This window comes from Pelophylax lessonae (genome assembly GCF_965119305.1).
Source record: "Pelophylax lessonae genome assembly, chromosome: 7".
Taxonomy (NCBI): Eukaryota; Metazoa; Chordata; class Amphibia; order Anura; family Ranidae; genus Pelophylax; species Pelophylax lessonae.
Window position 1 is genome coordinate 37,933,396 of NC_138774.1, and position 23,434 is coordinate 37,956,829.

A 23,434-nucleotide genomic window follows, 5' to 3' on the forward strand; every position below is an offset into this window, starting at 1 on the left:
CGGCGTACCAGGCACTCCGAGGCCAGTCCAGAGCCACAAGAATGACCGGAATCCCTTCCGCCTCTATCCTGCGAAGAAATCTCGGCAACATATATCAGCCAGTACTGGCCCCAGGGGGCCACCAGCACGTCTGCGGCTTCTGCCAGAGGGTCCCGGGAGTGGGCCACAAACCTCTGTACCTTCCTGTTGATTCGAAACGCCAACAGATCCACGTTCGGAGTGCCCCAGCAAAGGCACAACTGTTGAAACACCTCTGAATGCAGGGAAAACCCCCTGCATCCAAAGCCTGGCAGCTGAGGTAATCCACCTGCCAATTTTCTACTCCCGGAATGTGGACCGCGGAGAGAGCCGGAACATGGCGCTCCGCCCAACGTAGAATGTCCGCCACTTCCAGGGCCGCAAGGACACTCTTGGTGCCCCCTTGGTGATTGACGTAGGCCACGGCATTGTCCGATTGAATGCACACGGGACAACCCTTCAGACGGTCGGTCCAGTGCGTCAGGCAAAGCCGGATCGCTCTCAGCTCCAGGACATTGATCGGCAATCAAGATTCCTCCAGGGACCAGACTCCCTGAGCCGAGTCCTGATTGAGGACTACCCCCCCTCGACAGACTCACATCTGTGGTGACAACGGTCCAGTATATAGGGAGAAAGAATTTCCCCAACTGAAGCATCGGGGACCGAAGCCACCAGACCAGGGACTCTGGTTCTGTGGTTTAACCGAATCCGAGAATCCAGAGACTTCGGGTGTTTGTTCCACTTAAGAATTTCCCTTTGAAGAACCCTTGTGTGGAACTGAGCAAAGGGGACCACCATCAGTCCCAGTACTCTCATACAGGTCCAAAGGGACGGCTGGTCGTTGGACATCAACAAACGAACCTCTGACTGAAGCTTCTGGAGTTTTTCCGGAGGAAGAAACACCCTGGCAGAGGACGAGTCCAAGGTCAGGCCCAGATAGACCAGTCTCATGGAAGGGGTCAGAGAAGACTTTTGAAGGTTCACGATCCAACCAAACTCCTCCAGAGTACGCATGGTGACCCCCAAGTTTTCCGTCAGCAATGCGGGGGACTCCACACGGAGAATCAGATCGTCCAGGTAGCCCAGGACCGATATCCCCCGCTGTCGCAACAGTGCCAGGACCTCCTCACTCCTGACTAGGCAGATTAAAACGGACATCCAATGCAGGAAGAGAGGTTATACCCCCAGTGACTGTCCATAGGCGTAGCCAGAAATTCTTTCTGCCTAGTGTCCTACTCCTGTAGGGGGCGGTATTACCCTACTGATATGCATCAGAGGACTGCGTCCGTCAATAAATGATAGAGAAAAAAAAGTTATACTTGCCTGTTTTAAACAGAGCAGCCCCGATTATCCTCTTCTCAGGTCCCCCACTGGCGCGCTCCTGCTCCCCCATACCAAACTGCTTGGTATGGGGGCACGCATGGAGGCTGCGCTCTGTGTCCATTGACACACAGCGCGGCTCAATCCACCACCTCCTCACTGGTAGTGATTGCCAGCCAATGGCTCCTGCTCCTGTCTTTGAGCAAGTGAGGTGAGGGAGAGGTAATACTGCTCTCGTGCAAGGTTTTCGGGGCTCAGGTAAGTATATGGTGGGAGCTGCACACAGAAGGTTTTTTACCTTAAAGCAGAAGTTCAGGAAAAATCTAACGATAAACCTGCTCTCTGCCACATTCTAAACCTAATCTAGCAAAAATCGCTATGCTTACCTATTTTGCAGCCGATCCAGGCCGGTTTCAGCATCAGCTGTCAGCGGCAGCCTCTGTACGGAGGTGGGTGCAGGAGAGGAAGCTGACAACGGAAGCCCCATAATATCTCTATGGGTGATGTCACTTCCCAGCCGTTGTTGGTCTTTTCCTGCACACAGCTTCTGCCACTGGAGACTAGACCAGATCGGGTGCAGAATAGGCAAGTACAGCGATTTTTGCTTTACAGGGTTCGATAGATTAGGGTTAGAACGTGGCAGAGATCAGGTTTAGCGTTAGTTAGGTTTTACCTGGACTTCTACTTTAATGCATCCTAGTACCGGACTTACACTTTAATGCATCCTACTAAAGTAGAAAGTCTTCTGCTTTTAGAACCACTTCAACCTTTCTAGATGTTCCCTATAAAATAGCAAATCACTCGGAGTTCAATTTCCCTTAAAAGTAAAAAATGAAAGGCAGAATCTCAAATTGCTTAGTCCCCGTTCACACTGGGGCGACCTGTGAGGCGACCTGGTCGCCTGAGAGGTCGCCTTCCATAGGGAAGCTGCGGACCCGTTCTAATAGGAGCGACACAAGTCGCTCCGACTTAGAAAAAGGGCCTGGAGCTTCTTTGGGGCGACCCGGAGCGACCGTCATAGACTTCAATGTTATGAAGTCCGTGCTGGCCGCTCCGAGGTCGCCCCTGGAAGTCGGATCGCCCCAGTGTGAACGGGGCCTGACTGCAAGATTATTAGGACACAGTAAAGATACTTATAAACCATGGCAAATTTATTTACAATAACAAATCACGCATATTTACATATGTACACACATTCATAAAAATTAAGAGCACAAAAATTGACCATAAGAAGTTTGCCGTTACAGCCGTCAGAACGCCCATGAAAAAAAAATATATATATTAAAAAACAGTAATGGGCTCATTCAACAAGGCAACACAATGTCCAGAAACCAGACCAACAGTATTTCAATACACAGATGTCCAATGAGAGATGAATCCTAACTGGTTAGTATGTGTTTCCACACTGCCCACATTGCTTTGGCATTATTGGTTAAAGCCTTTATGTATTTGTAGAAAGATGAAGATTTTTAAGAGATTAAAAATCAGCATTAGTAGCTGCAAAGAATGTACATAAACAATGCAAGACTGTTGCTCTTTTGCCACAAAAGTAAGACGCTAAAAACAATACAGGTTTATTTTAAATGCTAGGCTATGGTCCAGGGTACGATAAATATACATATTAAAGTAATGTTTTCATGTCCTCAAAAAGAAGATGGGCACATTTTTTTCTGCTTGCGCTGCATCAATGTGCATATATACAATACAGGACATTCCTATTCTGCCACAAAGGTGAAAAGCTGCCTTGTAGGGCTCTTGCACATGGATGAATCTGCACATACAATGTAAAAACCGTGAGTATTTTGGCGCCTGGGAGGCACATATGTTGAATACAGCCTCCTGCCAGCAGCTTGTGCAAGCCAGAAAGTAGCTGTACACACATCCAAACCGTACTCATGTACAGAGCTGTATGCCCCAAACACAGGCTTTCTGCATTCGGGCCATGCATTAGTGTCCCCGCACGTGCTGCTCAGATGTGCAAACAGCAGCGATTTCAGTCTGTCAAAGATTTTAACAGGTTGATGGCTTCGGACTGTGCGCACCACCCCCTGTACCTCCTGGGTGCTGAAATATGCCTAGTTTTTACGCTGTGTGGGCAAATATATCCATGGGCATAATTCCTAAACAATACATGTGTACTTTAAATGCTATACTATGGTCAGAGGGTAAAATAAAAATACATATTAAAAAAAAGAAATGTTTTCATGTAGTTGAGAAGATGAGCCGCTTATTTTCTGTTTGCCCGTGCTGTGCCTATCACACACTCGTTGACCTGCAAAGGAGGAAAAGAAGAAAGTTTTATTTATACATTTATCCACAGAGCCATCAAATCCCCTCCTAAATCTTGTAGGGCTAAACACCAGTGAGAACTAAATACGTTCCCAGCTTTCTGCATTTTATCCATTAATTGCCTAAGGTGCACCAAGCCAACTCCTCACCTAAAAGTTAAAGTGTATGGCCAGGCATGACACCCAAACCTCACCCTTCCTCTCTAAAACTTGTCCCAGCATGATTTTATTTTTTCACTTTTTTCCTGTAGTGAGCAGCTTCTATTACTCCATGCGACTTCAGAGAACAGAGAGGGGCAGGGATAGGCAGACATCTGTAGTCCAGCAGGCAGGGCTTTCAGAGCAAAAAGGAACTGGAGGAAATTTACCAACACCGGTACTCACAAAATTTGGAGCAGCTGTGCATAGTAAGCTTCCAGGTTTTGTCAAAGCTAAAGGCTCCTTCCACACGTGGTTGACTCTGCTAGCTCAGCAGGGAATCTGTCTGTTGATCAGGGGGATGGATGGTTCCAGGGGGATGGACGGTTCGTGTCTGCTCCCCTTGGGCAGAGCAGACACAGCCGCTATCCTCTATGGGCAGTCAGATGTAAACGGACCGCCTATTCATTTACACCCAACTACCATCCGATCCGATAGAGGTCTGTTTTTGGACCCGCCGCTTTATAGGAGGAGAGTGGAGGGTCCTGACAGGTGGACCCGATTGGTCCACTAATGTGAAAAAGGTCTAAGGCCCCTTTCACACAATCCGGTCCGTCTGGCGGACTCCGTTTATCTCAGCGGGGGATCGATCAGCCGATCCCCTGCTGAGCAGGGGATGGCAGCTGTGTCTCTGCGCGGAGAGACAGCTGTCAGGTCCCGCTGTTCTCTATGGGGGAATCGGATGGGAACGGACCGTCGGTCCGTTCTCATCCGATGGACGGATGGGAAATAGGGTTTCCATACGACCAGATTTGACGGATCGGATGTCAGCGGACATGTCTCCGCTGACATCCGATGCCCCAAAGAGATGCATGGGGCGTCCGTTCAGATCCGCCAAAACAACTGACAGGTGGATCTGAACAGTCTGCCTGTGTGAAAGGGGTCTAATTGAACAAGGTGAAGTTAGAAGCTAACTGGCTACCATGCACAGCTGCACCAGATTTTGCAGTTTTAGTAGGTCAACCCAAAACAGGAAGTAAGGTACAAACTCTGGATTTCTGGCAGAGCACATCTGTGTTCAAATTTAAAAAGTTAAAAGCAACAATAAAAAAAAAAAAAAAAAAAAATTTACAGAAATGTAAGATGATGTCCCAAAGAACCAACCATCAACATTGCAGAAGTGAAATATAGGACGATAGGCATCATGGTGCATCCCATGAGTAGACCACAATAGTCACACGAACCTTGATTGCTCCCGCCTTTCCTTATAGCTGGAACAAGAAGTCCAAAGGGGGTTGGGTGCTTGGTCAGGCCCCATGGATCCCTCCCGTTTCTAGCCTTCCCTTTCCACCCCCTCTGGGAACCCTTTTCCTAACACCCCCCCCCTTTTTTTTTTATACATTCAGTTTTTTCCCCTCTCTCAGCTCCCATTTTGTAAAATATTGCAAAATATAGTCTTGCAAATAATCTCGCCCTTCAACTTGCATAAATTAGCTTCCTGGTTTGCTCAAGAGGATTTCCCATATGGGCACATTTTCATTTTAGGATAGTCTACTGAACATACAATGCCATCTGGACCTGCCATGGCCTTTTATTTATATCATGTATCTCATTCCGTGCGTTTTGCACTTTCTTCACCCTTTTCTACCTGGGAATGTAAAATTAGGGCTTATGCCTTTGTCTTTTGAACCCATAAACAAAAGACTCAAAACTTTTGCTAAAAAAAATTAAGTCACAGTTTGTTGTAAATAAAGTGTTGTGCAATGCTTATAATTTCTGCCTAAAGTGAAAGTAAAGTTTAAAATAAAAACTTGAAGTAGGGAGGCTCTTTGTAGCAGAAGATACATGCAAAGTCTTTTCTGCAATAAAATACACCTACCTGCATGTTCACCTCTATGACTAAGGCCAATGTGGGCGAAACATGTCAGAGGGGTGTAACCGATGGGCTGGGATCCTAGCTGAAGCCTGCCTTTCACTTACCTTACATTGGAGTTGAATACAGTGGAGGAGATTTACCAAAACCAGTCCAGACAGAATTCGGTGCACCTGTGCATGGTAGCCAATCCGCTTTCTAAGTTCAGCTTTTTTAAATAAAGCTTTGGCAATAAAACAAACGCTGATTGGTTACTATGCATGACTGCACTAGATTCACTGTGCACCTGTTTTAGTAAATCTCCCTCAGTGTGTGGCAGTACTTGCATGCCATACTCTATTTTGGAGTGAGATGTGCATTTCTGCCAGAACCTGAATAGAGAGTGTAAACCTGGGATGGATACTGATTGCTTGGAGCACTAGTACACAGAGTGACGCAAGCGAAGCTCAATTTATGCCTTGTTTCCACTGAGCGGTACGGTTCAGTTCCATAGGGTTTGAATCGGTACACCTTGATCAGGCTTGCGTTTCCACCGCCAACAGTACCCTTACATGATAGGCGTGGTGTAGCCAAAAAGTAGTGATCGACGTCACTTGATAGGTGTGGTGATGGGCCAGTCAACCAATCAACGTTCTGCAGAGTGTAGCTCCACCCTGTTGGTACGGTACCATTGTGCTTGGTACCCCAACGAGGGTCCCAAAAAAGTGGTACGGTACGGTTCGGAATCGGAGTACCATTCACAACTTTTGGCAATGGAAACGGCAAAAATTGCGTACCGTACCACTCAGTGGAAACGAGGCATTAAATTCCGGCACAGTGCCTGTGTGCTGGAATGACTGCAACCCTGTGCAGGAGTGACGCCATTCCACACCAGCCAATCAAGAAGGCTGAAGACTAGCACCCGAAGGAAGCCAAATAAAAGATGCTGGCGATGGACCTCTATAGATAAACCATAGAGCTAAACTATGCATCAAAATAATAGTGTTTGCCTGGGTTCACACATGTCCGGTGCGAACTGTATGTCTGTTTTCACTGAAAATAAAAAATGCATTTGTTCAGCTGTTTAGGTGCGTTTTTTTATGCGAATTTGCAAGGCTCAGGACCTGATTTTTGTCACAGCTGCATTTTCAGTGTTGGCCAATACATCGTAGATAAAGGGTGTCGACTCCTGTAGTAGGAAATCAATCCCTGCTGAAATCCTGAAAACAACTGAACACGCAAGATTCAGAAGGGCTCCAACAGAACTCAATTAGCCCGAAATGCGCACCGGAACCACACTGGAGTGCTCAGAAAACGCACAGGACTCTCTTTACAATGTGCACTCCAGAGGCGAACAGCTTCATTGCAAATCAGATGCAGTTCAAATCGCATCCAATTTGCATATATGTGAACTGAGCCTTAGATTTGAAAGAAAACAAAAGGACTCTTACCTTGCTGGCAAAACGTAAAGAGTTCAAAGATTCTGTAAAGTTGTCCTCTAATGGAGAAATGTTCACAAACATCAACCTAGAACAGAGCAAATTAGATGGTAAGCAAATGAGAGCTGCCAACAAACCTTCCAAAAAACAAATAAAGCAAAACAAAAACTACAGATTTAGGGCTCAGTCACATGATAGCACATTATAAAGGAGCTATTTATGCTTCCAGAGCATTGTGGAGCTGTGTGCAGGCAGCCTATATTAGTCAGTGGATATGCAGTGGCTGTACAGACTCAGCCACAAATCTGAGTGTAACAAGCGTGCAGGGAGGGGTGCACAGACACAAACGTACATTGTCTGTGTTCAGAATCATGCATCCATCCATGTCTGTCTGTTATACTCTGCTGCATCTCCATTGACCAATAAAGGCTGGCTGCATAGAGCTCATTGTTGCTCCAGGCACAAACAACCAACTCTTGCATACTGTATGGACCTCGGAACCCATGTGAATGAGCCTTTAGGTTTCTAACGCTAGAATAAGAATAGAAAAAAAAAAAAAAAAAAAAAAAAAACTTACACTTTTGAGTTTCCTCCCAAACTGTTCTGTAGGAGATAAGTCAGTTTGCTGTTTCTATAGGGTATATGAGAGTCCTGGAAGAAGGATAAGAAGAAAAGTCACCTCTACAGTGTCTGAGCACACATTCTAATTAAAGTAAAAATCCCCCTTTTTTTTTTTTTAATTGAAAAGATCCATAGGCCAACATTACTAATGCTGGTCATACACTAGTCGAAAGATCGTTCGAAAATCTGTCAATTGGTCCGATCTTTCGTTTTTCGTCCAGTTAACCACTTAAGCCCCGAAAGATTTTACCCCCTTCCTTACCCGGGCCTATTTTGCGATTCGGCACTGCATGTCTTTAATGGACAATTGTGCGGTTGTGCGACTCTGTACCTAAACAGATTTGATGTCCTTTTTTTTCCCCACAAACAGAGCTTTCTTTTGGTGGTATTTGATCACCTGTGCGATTTTTTACTTTTTGCGCTATAAACAAAAAAACAGCGTCAATTTTGCAAAAATAACAATATTTTTCAAATTTTTTTATATGAAATTCCCCCCAAAAAAAGTAAAAAAAAAAAAGAAAAAAAAAAATCAAAATTTTAACATTTTGGGACAATTTTTTTTTACCATATGTTTGGTAAAAAAAAAAAAAAAAAATTTTGATTGGTTTGCACAAAAGTTATTGCGTTTACTAAGGGAAAGATTTTTGTCATTTTTGTTCTTGTTTTTTTTTTTAACGCGTAATGGCGGCGATCTGCGATTTTTTTTGCGGGACTGCGACATTGCGGCAGACAGATCGGACCCTTGACTGACATTTTTGGGGTTACCAGTGACATTACTACAGTAATCAGTGCTATACATATGCACGGTTACTGTAAAATGACACTGGCAGTGAAGCGGTTAACTTATTTTGAGAGGGAGGGGTTATGTGTGTCCCTAGGGGCGTGATTCTAACTGTGATTGGCTGTGGCTTGAGGTGTAGGAACAGTGATCAACGGTCCTACATAGTAGAACCGTATGATCACTATTCCTACACAGGGGAGAATGACAGGCGGCTTGTTTACATTAGCTGCCTGCCTTTCTCCCGCTCCAACGGACGATCGCGAGTGATCGGGTCCGCCGGGCACACGCACGGGGGGTCCGTGACCACGCGGGAGCGCGCCTCCGGCGGCGCGCGCGCTCCCTATACCCTCACAGGCTAGCGACGTAGCCCTACGTCGCTTTGCCTGTGAGGGGCTGACCGCCGACGTAAATAGTCTTGCGGTGGTCGGCAAGTGGTTAATGGGCACAAATAGAAAATCATTTTTAACTTTTCAGAACCGAAAAATCGAAGGAACAGTTTTGAAAATCTGCCGACCGAAAGATAAACAAATGATAAATTGAAAGGTTAATGTGTTTCTCACCCGAACTGTTTGCACTCGCCATATGTGACAAACTGAACGAAAAACAGATTCATTTATGTCCATTCTACGATTTATCGTTCGAAACTCACATGATGGCACAATCGTCTGCTCTCATGGCCGATTTTTTTTTCGAAAATGAGTTCGCCCGATATTTCGGGTAGGGTATGGCCAGCATAAGATTAAAAAAACTCTCTCTGCAGCACTTAAGACTTCAAACCATAGCTGTCCCCCACAGTAACTTCCAGCACAAGATCAGATGTCACCACTCTTCCAGGTGGAATGACCCATTTCTATTCAGCCTGCACACCCTGAGCTGAGAGTGTCATGAACCCCCATAGAGGTGCAGCACCACGGCGACCTGGGCTCAGAATACTGCACTAAACAGTCCCCACGTCATTATTTTTCGGGCTTTCGGTACATAGGAAAAAAGAGTGCCCCCAGCTGCATGAGAAGAGATAGGACCAGTGACATCACTGGACATGCTAGAAGACCCTTGGAACAAAGGGTTGCGTTTATACACGCACTATCCTTCTCTATATACATTTTTTTTTCTTTTAAAATGGGGCAGTGGGCAGAGAGTTAAAACCTGGAGTTCCGCTTTAACCACTTCAACTCTCGGCCTACATTCGGACACTTCTCACATATATGTAAAAATCTACATTTTTTTGTTAGCAAATTACTTAGAACCCCCACATTATATTTTTATCACAGGCCCTAGAGAATAAATTGGTGAGTGTTGCAATTTTTTTATGTTATGTGATATTTGTGCAGCGTTTTTTTGCGGTGGGTGTGCTTAAAAAAAACTGGATTTTTGACTTAACGTAAAATCCATTTCTCTGATGTTCATTGATGGACACAGCTCCTGAGAATCTTTACCAGTGGGTTATACTACCCCCTACAGGAGTAGGACACTGGGCAGGAAACAAAAAAAGACTTGACTATGCCTATGGGCAGTCCCAGGAAGTATACTCCCCCTCTCAGGTATAGGTACTGGCAATCTTTTTCTTTTCTAGTTAGATCACCCCCCTCTGGTATAGTTACTCCGTTTTGTTACAAGCAGTGTCGGAAGGATTACACCTCCACAGAGGGGTGGGTGCTGTGTCTGTCAATGAACACAGAGAAATGGATTTCACGTTAATTCAAAAATCCAATTTCCTCGTTCGTTCATTGACGGACACAGCTCCTGAGAATCTTGACCCGTGGGACGCCCCAAAGCAGTGTTAAACCTAAAGGGGTGGAAACGGAAAAAAATTCCCAAGGCTAAACTGAAGCCAACCAGGTAACAGGAGCTCAACAACTGGAGCCCACCTGAAACATTACTCCCCGAAGAGGGAACAGACCCTCTATACAGCAGCCTGTAAAACCTTGCGGCCAAAAGAAGCATCCGCAGATACCAACACATTCACTTTATAGAATTTTGTGAAAGTGTGCTCCGATCAAGTAACCGCCTTGCAAATCTGTGTCACTGATGCCTGATGATGGAAGGCCCAAGAAGCACTGAGCGCCCGAGTACAGTAGAGTAGGAGGAACCTGACCCTTGATCGAATTGGCCCGTCTGTCTGATCCATCTGGAAATGGTTGCAGAAGAAGCGGACAGTCGTTTACGAGGCCTATCCGTGCGTAAAAATAGGGAGTGACTTTTGAAAAGACTCTGTGGCTGCCAGGAACACCCGAATAGCCCGAACCACATCCAGGGAATGCAACGCAATTTCCTCAGGATGTTTTGGCTTGGGACACAGGGAAGGCAATACAATGTCGACATTCAAATGGAAATCAGAGACTACTTTAAGAGGAAACAGACAGACGGATTGGGGGGGAGGGGGAGGGGGGGTTGAAGAACCACCCTATCCTTGTGGATTACCAAGTAAGGGGTGCGACAAAATAACGCCCCCAAAAAGGCCACCTTCTGGGACAGCGCAAGCAGAGGAATCTCCTTAATATTTTCAAAGGGAGGCACCAAGTTCAGATCCCAAGGCGGTAGAAGAGACCGCACTGGTAGAGTTAAATGTCAAACCCCCTGAACAAAAAGGTATGCACCAGGGAGTGCGTGGCCAGGGGTCATTGAAAGAAGACTGCCATGGCCGACACCTGGCCCTTGATGGTACTCAAGGCCAATTTCTGCACAACCCCCCCCCCCCCCCCCCCCCAATTAAAGGAAGGTTAAGACGCTTTCCACATATGATGGTAGATCTTCCTTGAGGTAGACTTCCTAGCTTTCAGCAGTTTTGGGATCACCGAACCAGGCAAACCTCTATCCTTCAGCACCTGGCTTTCAACAGCCAGGCCGTCAAAGCCAGCGACTGTAAAGCAGGATGGAAGATTGGTCCTGGGGACACCAGATCCTCCCTGAGAGGCAGTCTCCAAGGGACATACCAAGACCGGCGAGGCCAGTTCGGCGTTACTAGAATGACCAGAAGCTCTTCTGCCTGGATCCTGCGAAAGTCTCAGCAGAAGCTTGAGAGGAGGGAAGGCATAAATCAGACAATACTGGCCCTATGGGGCCATCAACGTGTCTGTGGCATCCACGGAGGATCCCATGACCGTACCATAAACAACGGAACCTTTCTGTTGAGGGGAGACGTTAAAAGATCCACCTTGGGGGTGCCTCACCAGAGACATAACTGATGGACATCCGGATGAAGGGACCACTCCCCTTGGTCCAACTCCTGCCGAATGAGATAATCAGTTTTCCACCCCTGGAATGTGTACAGCGGAGAGGGCTAGAACAAAGTGTTTTGCCCACTGTAGAATACGGGCTACCTCCAGAGCTGCTAACACACTCCTTATTCCACCCGGGTGATTGACATAAGCCACGGCCGTGGCTAGGGCTGCAACTAACGATTTTCATAATCGATTATAGTTTTGATTAATCAGAAAAAAAAAAATCAGATCTGGCGTATAATGACGCTGAGGGATGAAAAACTTCTTGTGAGAAGGACAGACCACATCTATGATGAGGTTCCTTATCCTTACCAGCCTGGGGAAGAAAAGTACTCTTCCCCCCTGTGAGACTTTTAATGATGTCATCCAGCGTGCTCCAAAAAGGTGATCTCCCTGAAAAGGTAGATCAGTTAAGGCTTTTCAGAGGTCTGGTCCGCAGACCAACACTTAAGCCACAAAACGTGAGAAGAGCAGAATCCTGCTGTCTGTAGACGAGCGGTGTGCTGTCATTCCACACTAACAGTCACAGCGGCAAACAGGGGTTGCCAAGCTCTGCAACCAGCCAGCCAAGGACAGAAGAGGGCTCGAAGCCGCTCTCCTCACAGCACACTCCAACGCCTCCAAACACCAGCACGCCAGGGCCCTGCTTCCCCAAATGTTTCCCACCTCCTTCACTGCCTCAAACTCTGCCACCTTCCCGGGACACTCCGAGCTACCTTCCCAGGAGGAGGGAGCCCAGGTGATTTATGCACGCCCCACTCACATTGGCATCAGGCCACGCCCCTCTGTTACTCTAAAATCTGCCGGTCACCTCCTTAATTGGTCGCCAGATTGCTAAAGAGCCAAATGTGGCAGTGGAGTGTGTAAACAGGTGGAGCTTCTCCTTTTGGGTGCAGACCCACTTTAAATGTAGACAAAGCAACACTGCATGTACTTACTTTGTTGCACAGCGATGTGATAACCATCCCTAGGGTGGACAGTGAAGTGTTGATGCTCTGCGTTTCCTTTAAACGATCACCAGTTGATAGCGACCGGTCCAGGCGCTCACTCCCGGCAAGATCAATCAGGCTTAGGACAGCTAAAGAGATAAATACTTGATTAAAACGCTAACATGGGAAAATTGTTTAGTGTCAAAAAGGATATAAATAAATGACGGTTGATATATAATTGTTACACAAGACACTGCATACTTTCCATGTCTTCTGTGATTAACTAAGAAGTTCAAATCTCTTTTCTTTCCAGTCATGGGGACAGTTTTAATTTTATTAAAGAATAAGTAGGGGCAATTTTATTTTTGTTAAATTTGGTAAGGGGTTAGAACCAATCAGGGTTAATGCTTCCTGCGTCCTCATTAGGGAAAACTTACTCTCCAACAAGACCTCATTCAGATGGGTGCTGCCAACAATACTGTGTGCAAGAGACCTGTATCACATGCCTGACGAAGGGGTCCTGCGCAGTTCCGAAATGTTGCACTATGTTTTCTGTGATTGTTCAATAAAGATTTTGGATGCTATTCGACAATGCATGATGTGCTTATGAATATATGCATATGGGAGGAGGCCTGCATCCATCACCAGCTGCATGCAGGCAGCCTATGAAGGTGGTTGCAGACACCTCAGCTGCCTCAAAACAGCTGCATGTTAAAATTTGATAGCTGCACAAGAGTGGAGGCTTGGGCCCGAATGCACTCCCACTCTGTGTTTAAGGCCGTTCACCCGCTTAAAATGGAACTATACTCACCTACTATCCAATGCCATGGTCTCTCAGAGCTCCCCACTGGCTGCTGTCCTTTACGGCTGGATTGGCTTCTGGGTACCAATTGTGACGGTGTTCACCGTCACTGGGAGTGAAAGACAGATGCTCTATGGTTTGGATTACTCTTTCACTTGGGACAATAATATTTCTGAACAGGTCCCTCAGGAAATATATGAAGATGAACGGTTTGACTGACAATTAGCTAGAATATGGCAGGAGTGTCTCATAGACCCTTGCTAGATAGTGTAGTAGGGTGGGGCTTGTTATTGTTAAGTACCTGTATTCCATTTTTTCTTTCTGCCTTAGGATCAACCTATTATGGGATGTATATATGTATGTGGATTGGCTGCTAAGGGGAGGGGTGATTGTTCCACAGTGTATATCTCTTTGTGCCTGTGTTTCAATAAACAGTTCTGATCCTGGAAGGTTCTTTAACTTGTACGAGCTAAGTTGTTGGCTAACTTTGTATGGGGGCGGCTAGGATTTGATATCTATGTTCAGGACTGCAAGGAAGCCGTATACTGATGGAAGACCACAAGTACAGTGTGGGACAGAGGTTCCGTTACACCGATCTTCAGCCATTTTCATTGGCCCAGATGAGATGAGGTCACTCCCACTCTTGCACAGGAATTCATTCATTTTGGCATTGCCATAATTTGTGCACAGCTCAGTGTACAGGGCATAAAGGCAGGGAATTGATTTTTAATGCAGAGGAGACAGATTATGTCTCCTCTGTATTAAAATTCTAACTGTGTGCCGATTTTCTTCTTTGCACACAAAGTTCCACTTTTAGGCGTCTTGCACACTGGACATTTTTACAGCTGCTGTTTTTGGCTTCAGGCATTTTTTTTTTTTATGCACAGCCAATAAACACCCTAGCTTGTTATCTTATGTGTCCATGCACACAAAGGCTGTTATCAGCAGTTTTTGGCAGGGGCGTTGTCTGGCTAAAGAAAACCCCAGAACTAGTGGCTTTGAAGGGGAGTTTTTTGTTTTTTTTTTTTTTTTTTTTTTTTAGGTGTAAAAACGCTCAAATTGAAAAAAGCTGAAAAACCTGGCTATTACTGCGTTTATGAACGTTTTTGAGTCCTAAGCTTTTGAGGAGTATAATTTTGCTTAAAAAAGCCAAAAACCCAAAATAAAAAAAAAAAAAATAAAAGCTACTGGCGTTTTTATAACGTCCAGGGTGCGTGAGGCCTAATGGAGAAGTTCGGTGTGATGGGAGTCACTTTGGTTGGGGGGTCTGTGGAACTCAGCTTACCTTAAAGAGGTTGGGAAATCCCTCTCTGCCCCCTAGGCTCCTCTATGTGTAAGTCACCTTGTGTCTATTAGGGGCACAGGGTGACCAAGGAAATAATGGACTAATGGACACAGAATATGGTTTGGATTACTCAAAGGGGACAGAAATAATTATCAACAATATAACTATGAAGATTTAATCCCACTTTACACTGTGAGACCTAGACTGTTGTAGACCATCGCCATGAAGTCTGACTCCTAAATAATGTGTATTCCATGTACTTCAATGTAGGAGACGGACAGACTGATACTGGGGTCTATTGTCATTGTCTGTATAATAAGGTGATCTGTTTTTATACTTCGGATAATGTGTAATTTTGTTTTAGCTTTGTTGCTGGACAGTCTTGTCATCCCAGCTGGTTTAAGTGCGCTGAGTTAATTAGCATGTGAATGATAACCTTGTCTAGATGGGATTAGCCATGAGTCAGCTGTACCTCGTTATCCAACCATAGTGTGATGTTTTGGGTAAATATTCGGGTCATTGTTTATGTAGTGACTGACATACTTCTCAAGTGTATAAAAGTCTGTTTCTTGTTCAATAAAGGGGTTAGTTGTTTTTCAGACACATACAAGCTAAGTTGTCAGGCTAGTTTTGTAGGTAGGGTGGCTGGAATCTCTATGTTTAAGACTGCAAGGAAGCCGTATACCGACGGAAGCCCATATATACTTACCTAGCTGGATGCAGCATCATTCAAATGTCGAATCTGTCCCCGGCCGCCTCAAAGACCGAAAACTGAGTGATCAAAAACTGCTGATTGCTCAGTTTGCGATCTTCAGTGAGTTACTGTCCAATCACTGCTCTTTGGTCTGCCCCTCCAGTACTCACTGGAGAATTGGTCTGTGGAGGCGGAGGGGGCAGCTGGTTCAGGCTCTCAGCGTTGCACTGAGAAGCTGAGCCAGCTGCTGGTCCAGGCACCTGGGTGGATGCCAACATTAAAGCCGGGATTGCTCCAGAGCCTGGAGCGGCTCTGAAACATCAGCCAACAGCAGACTTTAGCCCACGGGTCAGCTAAAAACAGGTCACAGGAGGGCAGAACGAAATGCACTCCTCTGATCCCCAGGAGAAGTACAGCCAAAAGAACTTAGATTGTCTTATTAAATGAGAATAGAGTCAAACATTCAGCCTTACATGCTCCATTCTGGGAGCCAGTATACCTTTCAGACTGGGTGGGAGAAAAGCAGCACAAGAAGCCAATCAGTTGAGCTGCAGTGCTCATGTGCTAACAAGAGACATGCTGAAAGAGAAAAAAAAAAGAGCTCATTGGTCCTGCTGCTTATCTAATCACTGCTCAGTTATAGGCAGAGGGGAGGGACAAGACCTGTAAAGGCTGGCCATTGACGGAGGGGGATTTTCTTTCCTGGTTGTTTGGAAGAAAACTGCTCGACACAATTAGTGTTATTTGGGAATCACTCCTGCGAAGTCAGTGTTCTCCTGGCGGGGGAAGCTGTCCCCGATGGGAGAAACCAGTGATTATTGCTAGCGTCTATAACAGCCACTAGTAAATAATTGCATGTAAAATCCAACAGGCTGATTGCATCCAAGTTGATCAATCAACTTAGGTACATTCAGCCTACTCATACATTATGGCTGGCTTTAATGTTAAATGATTGCAAAGTCTCTCTTTTTTTTTTGGTTAAAAACAAACAAAAGTTATATACTTACCTGTTCTGTGCAGTGGATTTGCACAGAGCAGCCTGGATCCTCTCCTCCTCTCGAGTCCCTCTTTGGTGATCCTGGCCGCTCCCTCCTGTTGGGTGCCCCCACAGCAAGCAGCCTGCTTTGGGGGGACCCGAGCTGAGCCCCAACTCCCTGTGTCCATTCAGACATTGAGATGCAGCCCAGCCCCGCCTCTCTCCTCATTGGCTAACAATTAGATTGACAGCAGCGGGAGCCAATGGTGCCGCTCTGCTGTCTCAGCCAATGAGGAGGGAGATTCTCATGCAGCCGAGACACTCCTGCAACAATCGCTGGATGTAGATGGGCTCAGGTAAGTATTAGGGGGAACTGAGGGGGGGCTGCTGTAAACAGAAGGCTTTTTATCTTAAATGGAACTTCACTCAATCAACATTAATTATTTTTAATCTATATTGCTGCTAGCATTAGTAAATATCATATTTACTTGTTTTAAAAACTTTTTTTTTTTTTTACATTTCTTTAGTTAATTCCTGGTTTCCGTGCCTAGGCAAATGATGTCCTACATCTCTGAAATCTTCAGGAGGGGAAAGAGAGTAGGAGAAGTTTTCTCAGCATGCTTGAGCTAAGGGTAAATAGATTCCAGGAAGTATATGCTACATGAAACATTTGCCCTTACTGAAGATGGCCACAGCCAGAAATGCTAGGGGGGTGTTTTATTTCAAAGTGATTTCTCAACAAAATAAAAGCAGGGAGACATGGATGAATGGGGGAATTTGCTTTGAACATTGAAAATGAATTAAAGAAAGAGTATTTTTGGTTTGTGGTGCTCGGATGCAGCGAAGATCCGCTTTTAAAAAGTTACTAAAGTCAGATTTGTTTTTTTTTTAAATTAAAACATGTTATACTCCCCTGCCTGTGCAGCTGGTTTTGCACATAGCAGCCCTGATCCTCCTCTTTTCAGGTCCCTGGCGGCAATTTTGGATCCTCCTCTTTGTGTGTCCTCATAGCAAGTCACTTACTATGGGGACAAACAGTGCTTTCTTCCGACCTGTGTGTCTATGGAGCGTGCCCCATAGACTTACACAGCAGGACTTAGGCCTGCTCCCACTTCCTCTTCACTGCATTTGATTGCCAGCAGCAAGAGGCAATTGCTCCTGCTCGAACGCTGTGTGAAGAGGAAGAAAGGGGAGAATAGATGCAGCCATGCACAGCGCTGATCTCTTCTCTCTGCTATTCCCCTTTATACAGGGAAAGAGTGGAACAGGGAACCTGAAAACGTTTTTTACCTTAATGCAAGCAATGCAATAAGGTTAAAAACGTTTTTAGGTTCAGCATCACTTTAGTGCATAGAATGCATTAAGATAAAAAAAACCTCATGACTTTACAACCCCTTAACAGCAGCAGAGAAAACTCTGGTCCCCTGGCCTGCCAGACAGGGCAGTACCATACCAGTACCATATGCTAGAGCTGTGTAAATCTCAGAACTGGATGTTCAGAAATACAAATCTTTTGGTTGGTAAAATATTCCCCATTTGGCTGGAGTAAGTACATTTTAGTAACCAAGGCTAACTCAGCACTCCTAACCTCTGCAGAAACTTACACGATGTATGGACATCTCTTAACTTGTTTTCGCCCTCGATTTTCAGTTGAAAAACACTGTGGCTGCGAGATGACCGGTCGTTAAGCGCCGTTTTTGCCACGGAGCGATGCATTTTAGCTGCATGGAGAAGGTCGTGCACCTGAGATAAAAAGAAGTGTTTAGATTTCAGTGCTTACAAAACAAAACAATGCTTAGTAGGCAATTCATACACTGAAAAGGCATTCCATTGTAAATTAAAGCCCAAGTGAAAATCAAATTTTATTCCACCAAATACATTCCAGGTGCATGTTGGGAAAATTGCATATTTCCTACATTAATAAAGTGGCTCACATACATATGGCGATTTTCCACTGCATGGAACCGAATGGTTCGGCTCGCTTTTTGTGCTTTTCCACTGCTGGTACCGCATGGTATGGTGTAGGAACGGTTCGGTACGGTGGCGCTTTTCCACTGCATGGAGCCGAACGGTACGGCTCTCAAAAACGGTACCACCTCGATTGTGGTTTCAAGAGGTACCATATCCCACAATCCTTTGCATGCAGTCACTACTAGCCACTGATTGGTCAGAGAATCCCACCCACCCCGTTGTTATCCCACCCACTTAACTTTAGTGAAAAAGCAAACCATACCGTACCAAACCGTTCCAACACCGTACCATGCGGTACCAGCAGTGGAAAAGTAAACTGGGCCAAGCAGGGCGGAGCCGGTACTTGCAGTGGAAAAGTGCCATAATGCATTCTAGGCCTCCAAATCCTGGTCAAGGAGCCATATAATGGCATAAGCATAGCTTTACCATATCCCAAAGGAATGTTATTGTTAAAGCGTTAGTATACCGCTTTTTTTCACTTTTAACTACAGGTAAGCCTATAATAAGGCTTACCTGTAGGTACAATTAATATCTCCTAAACCGGCACGGTTTAGGAGATATTTGCAGTGCATGCAGCCGCGCATGCACTCTGAAGGTCCAGCTGACCTTCAGCTTCCCTTGCCGAGAGCTTGCCGGAAAATGACTCCCGCACGCACTTTAGTTAAGTATTCTGGTTATATTTTCTTTATCATTATCTGTCATTACTTTTAAAAAAGGTTATACTTTTTAGTATTTGTGTGACCTCTCTTTGCACATATCCAACACAAATACCAAAAACGTGACAAAACAGTGCATCACAACAAAACAGTTTGCAAAGTCTTATACTGTACATAGTTTTCTTCAAAAAGTAGCCACAGCCTTGCTAGAATAGCCTGTCCCCTGCCATCACGTTGCTCAGGGGCACTTGATCTCTGTGTGGAAACCATGGTGTCTCTGCAGAAGCCTGGCACACTCCTTGCAGAGTAAGACCTAAAAAAACTGCAACCATGTTCCCAGCTAATTAAAGAGCTCTAGCTAGGACTTAGCTCAGTGGTCAATCTGCAAAGGTTCAATTCAGAGGTAGAGCTTTTCCAATTACCAAGGAGCATGAGGTTTGCTGATTGCAGATCTATAGGTCTAAAATAGCAGGTGGTGTGTTTGACCTCTGCAGAGTGACCAATGATGCTTACATACAGAATGCATGGGTCCTTCTCTGCAGCATTCTAGCAGGACACTGGCTTTTCCACTCAAGCGGTGACTACTTTCTAAGCAAAAACTGTAAGACTTTGCGCATCTTGTTTTGACGGACCGAAAATATATTTAGGTGGATAAGCCAAAGCCAGGAGAGGAGCTCATCAGTCATCTGCTATTCTTCACTGTCCAGTCACTGGGAGGGCAAGGGGTCAAAACCTGAACTACAAAAACCATTATGAGCTTCGGGCTTACCTCCTCTACACTGGAGACCTCCACATAGCGCAGGTTGGTGACAAAGACTTCATTGCTGGTGGTATTTACTTTGCGGATCTCGTATTCCTGCTTCTTGTCAACCCGGTTTACCAGCAGATCCTTGATGGTCTCATTATAGATTTCGAGAAAACTGGCAGTGAATTTGTACTATGGGAATGTAAAGAGCAGGTAGTGAAAAAAGCTGAAGTAGCCACTTATGTGTTGATCCATCTCCATGCACAATCTGAGACAACTCTCACCTGCCACCCCTTTGTCTTCAGTTCCTCTGCACTGCTGAAAATCTGTCGAATGGCCCGAGGGATCATCCCCATTGTCTCCACTGAGAGGTTATCTGGACCCTCCATGGTGTACGTTTTCCCGCTGCCAGTCTGTCCATATGCAAATATGCACACCGGATACCCATCAAGAGCAGACTAATAAGGAGAAAGGTTATGTAGTCAGCATATTGAACCAGGAAACCTACAATGCCAAGGACAATGGAGTCAGGATCTACCTGGACCAGCAATGAAATCTCCTCAAACACGGGCGCCTGGCCAGTGGTCGGTGGGAAGACGCAGTCAAAGTTAAAGTCATATTTCACAGATTGGCTCCTCTCTCTGCCAATGTGGGACTGTAGAAAAAGGATAAAAATTAAATTATAGTTTGTAAAGTCAGCGGATACACTGGGGTTGATTTACTAAACCTGGAGCACTCAGAATCTGGTGTCGTGCTCGTTAGCCAATCATTTTCGAACGTCAGTTTCTTCAATTAGGCTTTGAAAACAAAACCTGGAAGCCGATTGGTTTCTATGCTGAGTTGCGCCAGTTTTATTAAATCTCCCCCATTATGTCTTCAATAAGATGCCATATAAAAAGTCTATTAAACATATGTTTTCAGTACAGGGCAAAGCAGCATGCTTACAAAAGGCAATTTGGCCTTAGTATGGACCTATGGTATGCCTTCTTTGATATAAAATATGAATTTAGCTGAAGATGGGGTAAAGGATACGGTTAGTGAAGTTGTCCTTTACTATAGTCCCTAAAACAGAGTGCAGGTAGCCTGAATTTTTACTTCCCTTGAGCCGCAATTCAGAGAGTTCCCCTTTGACAAGGATCTGGAAGGCTCCTCTTCAGTCTGTGTATTTGCATTGCAGCTTAATTCAATCCTATGGGTAGCCATACTTATCCGGAAGTACAGCAAGTCCCATAGGAATGAATAGGGCTGCCTGCACTTGAGGGAAGGGGATGGGGTGGGGATTTATTAAAAAGGACAACTCCACTAAAAAGCAGGCCATAGGATGATGCCATTTTCTGTCCTGCAACAATTGGGGGTGGTCGCTGGTAGCCACCCCCTATTCGGAGAACACACTGATTTTTTTCTAGTGGCTTAAAGCTGCTGACAATTGCATGCAAAATCTTACAAGCTGGTTGTCCCCATAGATGGTTCGAATCTTGGCTGATCGTTACTGAACCGACTGAGATACAAACCTTATGGGTGGCATAACTGCTTGCTGTTCGCCCCACAGCTGTTTTCCTGCTTCAGGGCAGCAGCTGAGCGCCGAGATCAGAAATATATACGCAATTCCGGACTTCTGCCTTCAGGGGGCGTGCGCAAGCCTCCGGTGGGCTGCTGCAGCTGTGATAAATCACAGCAGAAGCCGATCTGCGGGTGCCAGGCACTCAATGTCCTCCGGCACCTGCCTATTGTCGGTAAAAACCACAGAATTGGGATCTGCCCATCTAAACAAGGCAGATTCCTGTTCTGACAGGGGGTAAGGGATGCATTCTTTGCAAATCAGGGACTAAATCCATCTCTTCCCCTAGTAAAAGCAGCACACATAGTAAGCACAAACACTGTCTAGGCACACAGTTAAACCTTTGATCCCCCCCTAATGTTAACCCATTCCCAGCCAGTGTCATTAGTACAGTGACAGTACAGTGACCGTGCAAATTTTTAGCACTGATCACTGTATTAGTGTCACTGGTTCTATTTTTACCAAAAACATGTAGCAGAATACATATTGTTGGTCTTTTTGTTTATAGCGCAGAGACCGTAGGGGCGGCTGTAATATGCTGTGAGGGAGCATGGTTGCCATATATTTGCAGCACGCACGCTCAGAAAACGCGTCGCATCCCAGGGACGTCATCCAACCACGCCGCCGGATCTTCTGCTATCCAAGGCTCGATCTGGATTTCCATCTGCCGTAAAGCCGGACCTACGGCCTCCAGTGGGGAGCAGTCTACGCGGTGCCGCTGTGCTAGTGGATGATCACACAGTGGAGGATCCACCTGACTGTCCTATATCACCATGCTCATCTCCATTTACTCCATGTGAGTTACTATTGTAAATTGTGTATTAAAGCATTACAGTCTACTCTTAGAGGCGCCTCTATGTGTCATTTACCGTCTACTGGAACCTTGGCTTGTCCCCATCTGATGGCAGCCCTAAGTTTCTGGACTGTTCCCCATTTCTTTTCCCTAGGATCTTGTCATATACTTTTATATGGGACTTATTTGGGGCTTGTAGCTCACGCGCCTGATAACTCTTGTAGCCATTAAAACATACCAACTTATTCAGACACTGTAGATGGACTCTGCGTCCACCCACACCTTTTCAAATGTATTGGGTATTCAGTGTCCCAATAGTTTTCACAATATGGTGCAAGTTGCCAACCACTGTCCTAGGCAGTTTCAAACAGCTTGTGCATTCCCATGAACATGTACAGGGATCTGATGTAAACAAAAGCCCATCGGCACAGACCCTTAGATTGCACTGTAGATTTAACCACTTCAATACAGGGCACTTTCACCCCCTTCCTGCCCAGGCCAATTTTCAGCTTTTAGCGCTGTTACATTTTGAATGACAATTGCACGGTCATGCAACACTGTACCTAAACCAAATTTATGTCATTTTTCCCCACAAATAGAGCTTTCTTTTGGTGGTATTTGATTACCACAAGGTTTTTCTTTTTTGCTGCATAAATATAAAAAGACCGAAAGGTTTTGAAAAAAAAAAAAAAAAAAAAATTATATATATATATATATATATATATATATATATATATATATATATATATATATATATATATATATATATATATATATATATATATATATATATATATATATATATAAAGTTTTGTTTATTTTATAAAATTTTGTAAATGGATACGTTTTTCCCTGCACTGATGAGGCTGCACTGACAGGCACTGATGGGGTGGCACCAATATGCAGCACTGATATGCAGCATTGGTGGGCACTGATAGGCAGCACTGACGGGCACTAATAGATTGCAATGATGGGCACTGGTAGGCGGCACTGATAGATGGCAATGATGGGCACTGGTAGGCGGCACTGATAGACGGCAATCATGGGCAGCTCTGATGGGGAGGGCACTGAAAGGCTCCCTGAGCCCTGATTGCCATCCCTGGTGGCCATCCCCCCCCAAGGGTCTGCACTGGTAATCAATGCTCTGATTACCAGCACAGACCCCCCTGTCAGGAGAGCCACAGACCGGCTCTCCTCTACTTGTGCCCGTCAGGCACGAACTGAGGAAAGCCAATCAACGGCTCTTCCTATTTAGTATGTGACCAGCTGTGATTGGACACAGCTGGTCACATGGTAAAGAGCCTATTTCATTAGGCTCTACCGAGATCGGAGATCAGAGTGACATCG

General features: G+C 45.3%; 1 protein-coding gene across 1 annotated transcript in view; it reads right to left on the reverse strand.

The window, feature by feature from the left end:
• Positions 1 to 3,342: 3,342 nt before the first annotated feature.
• KIFC1 (kinesin family member C1) overlaps positions 3,343 to 23,434 on the reverse strand; it is a 48,085-nt gene continuing 27,993 nt past the window's right edge. The window contains exons 10-17 of the mRNA XM_082264070.1: positions 20,275 to 20,391; positions 20,021 to 20,194; positions 19,761 to 19,928; positions 17,969 to 18,107; positions 12,617 to 12,756; positions 7,633 to 7,706; positions 7,068 to 7,143; positions 3,343 to 3,610 (exon numbers count right to left, since the gene is read on the reverse strand). Of these exons, the coding sequence (XP_082120196.1) occupies positions 3,566 to 3,610; positions 7,068 to 7,143; positions 7,633 to 7,706; positions 12,617 to 12,756; positions 17,969 to 18,107; positions 19,761 to 19,928; positions 20,021 to 20,194; positions 20,275 to 20,391 (933 nt within the window). The 3' untranslated portion in view covers positions 3,343 to 3,565. The remainder of the gene's footprint in view (positions 3,611 to 7,067; positions 7,144 to 7,632; positions 7,707 to 12,616; positions 12,757 to 17,968; positions 18,108 to 19,760; positions 19,929 to 20,020; positions 20,195 to 20,274; positions 20,392 to 23,434) is intronic.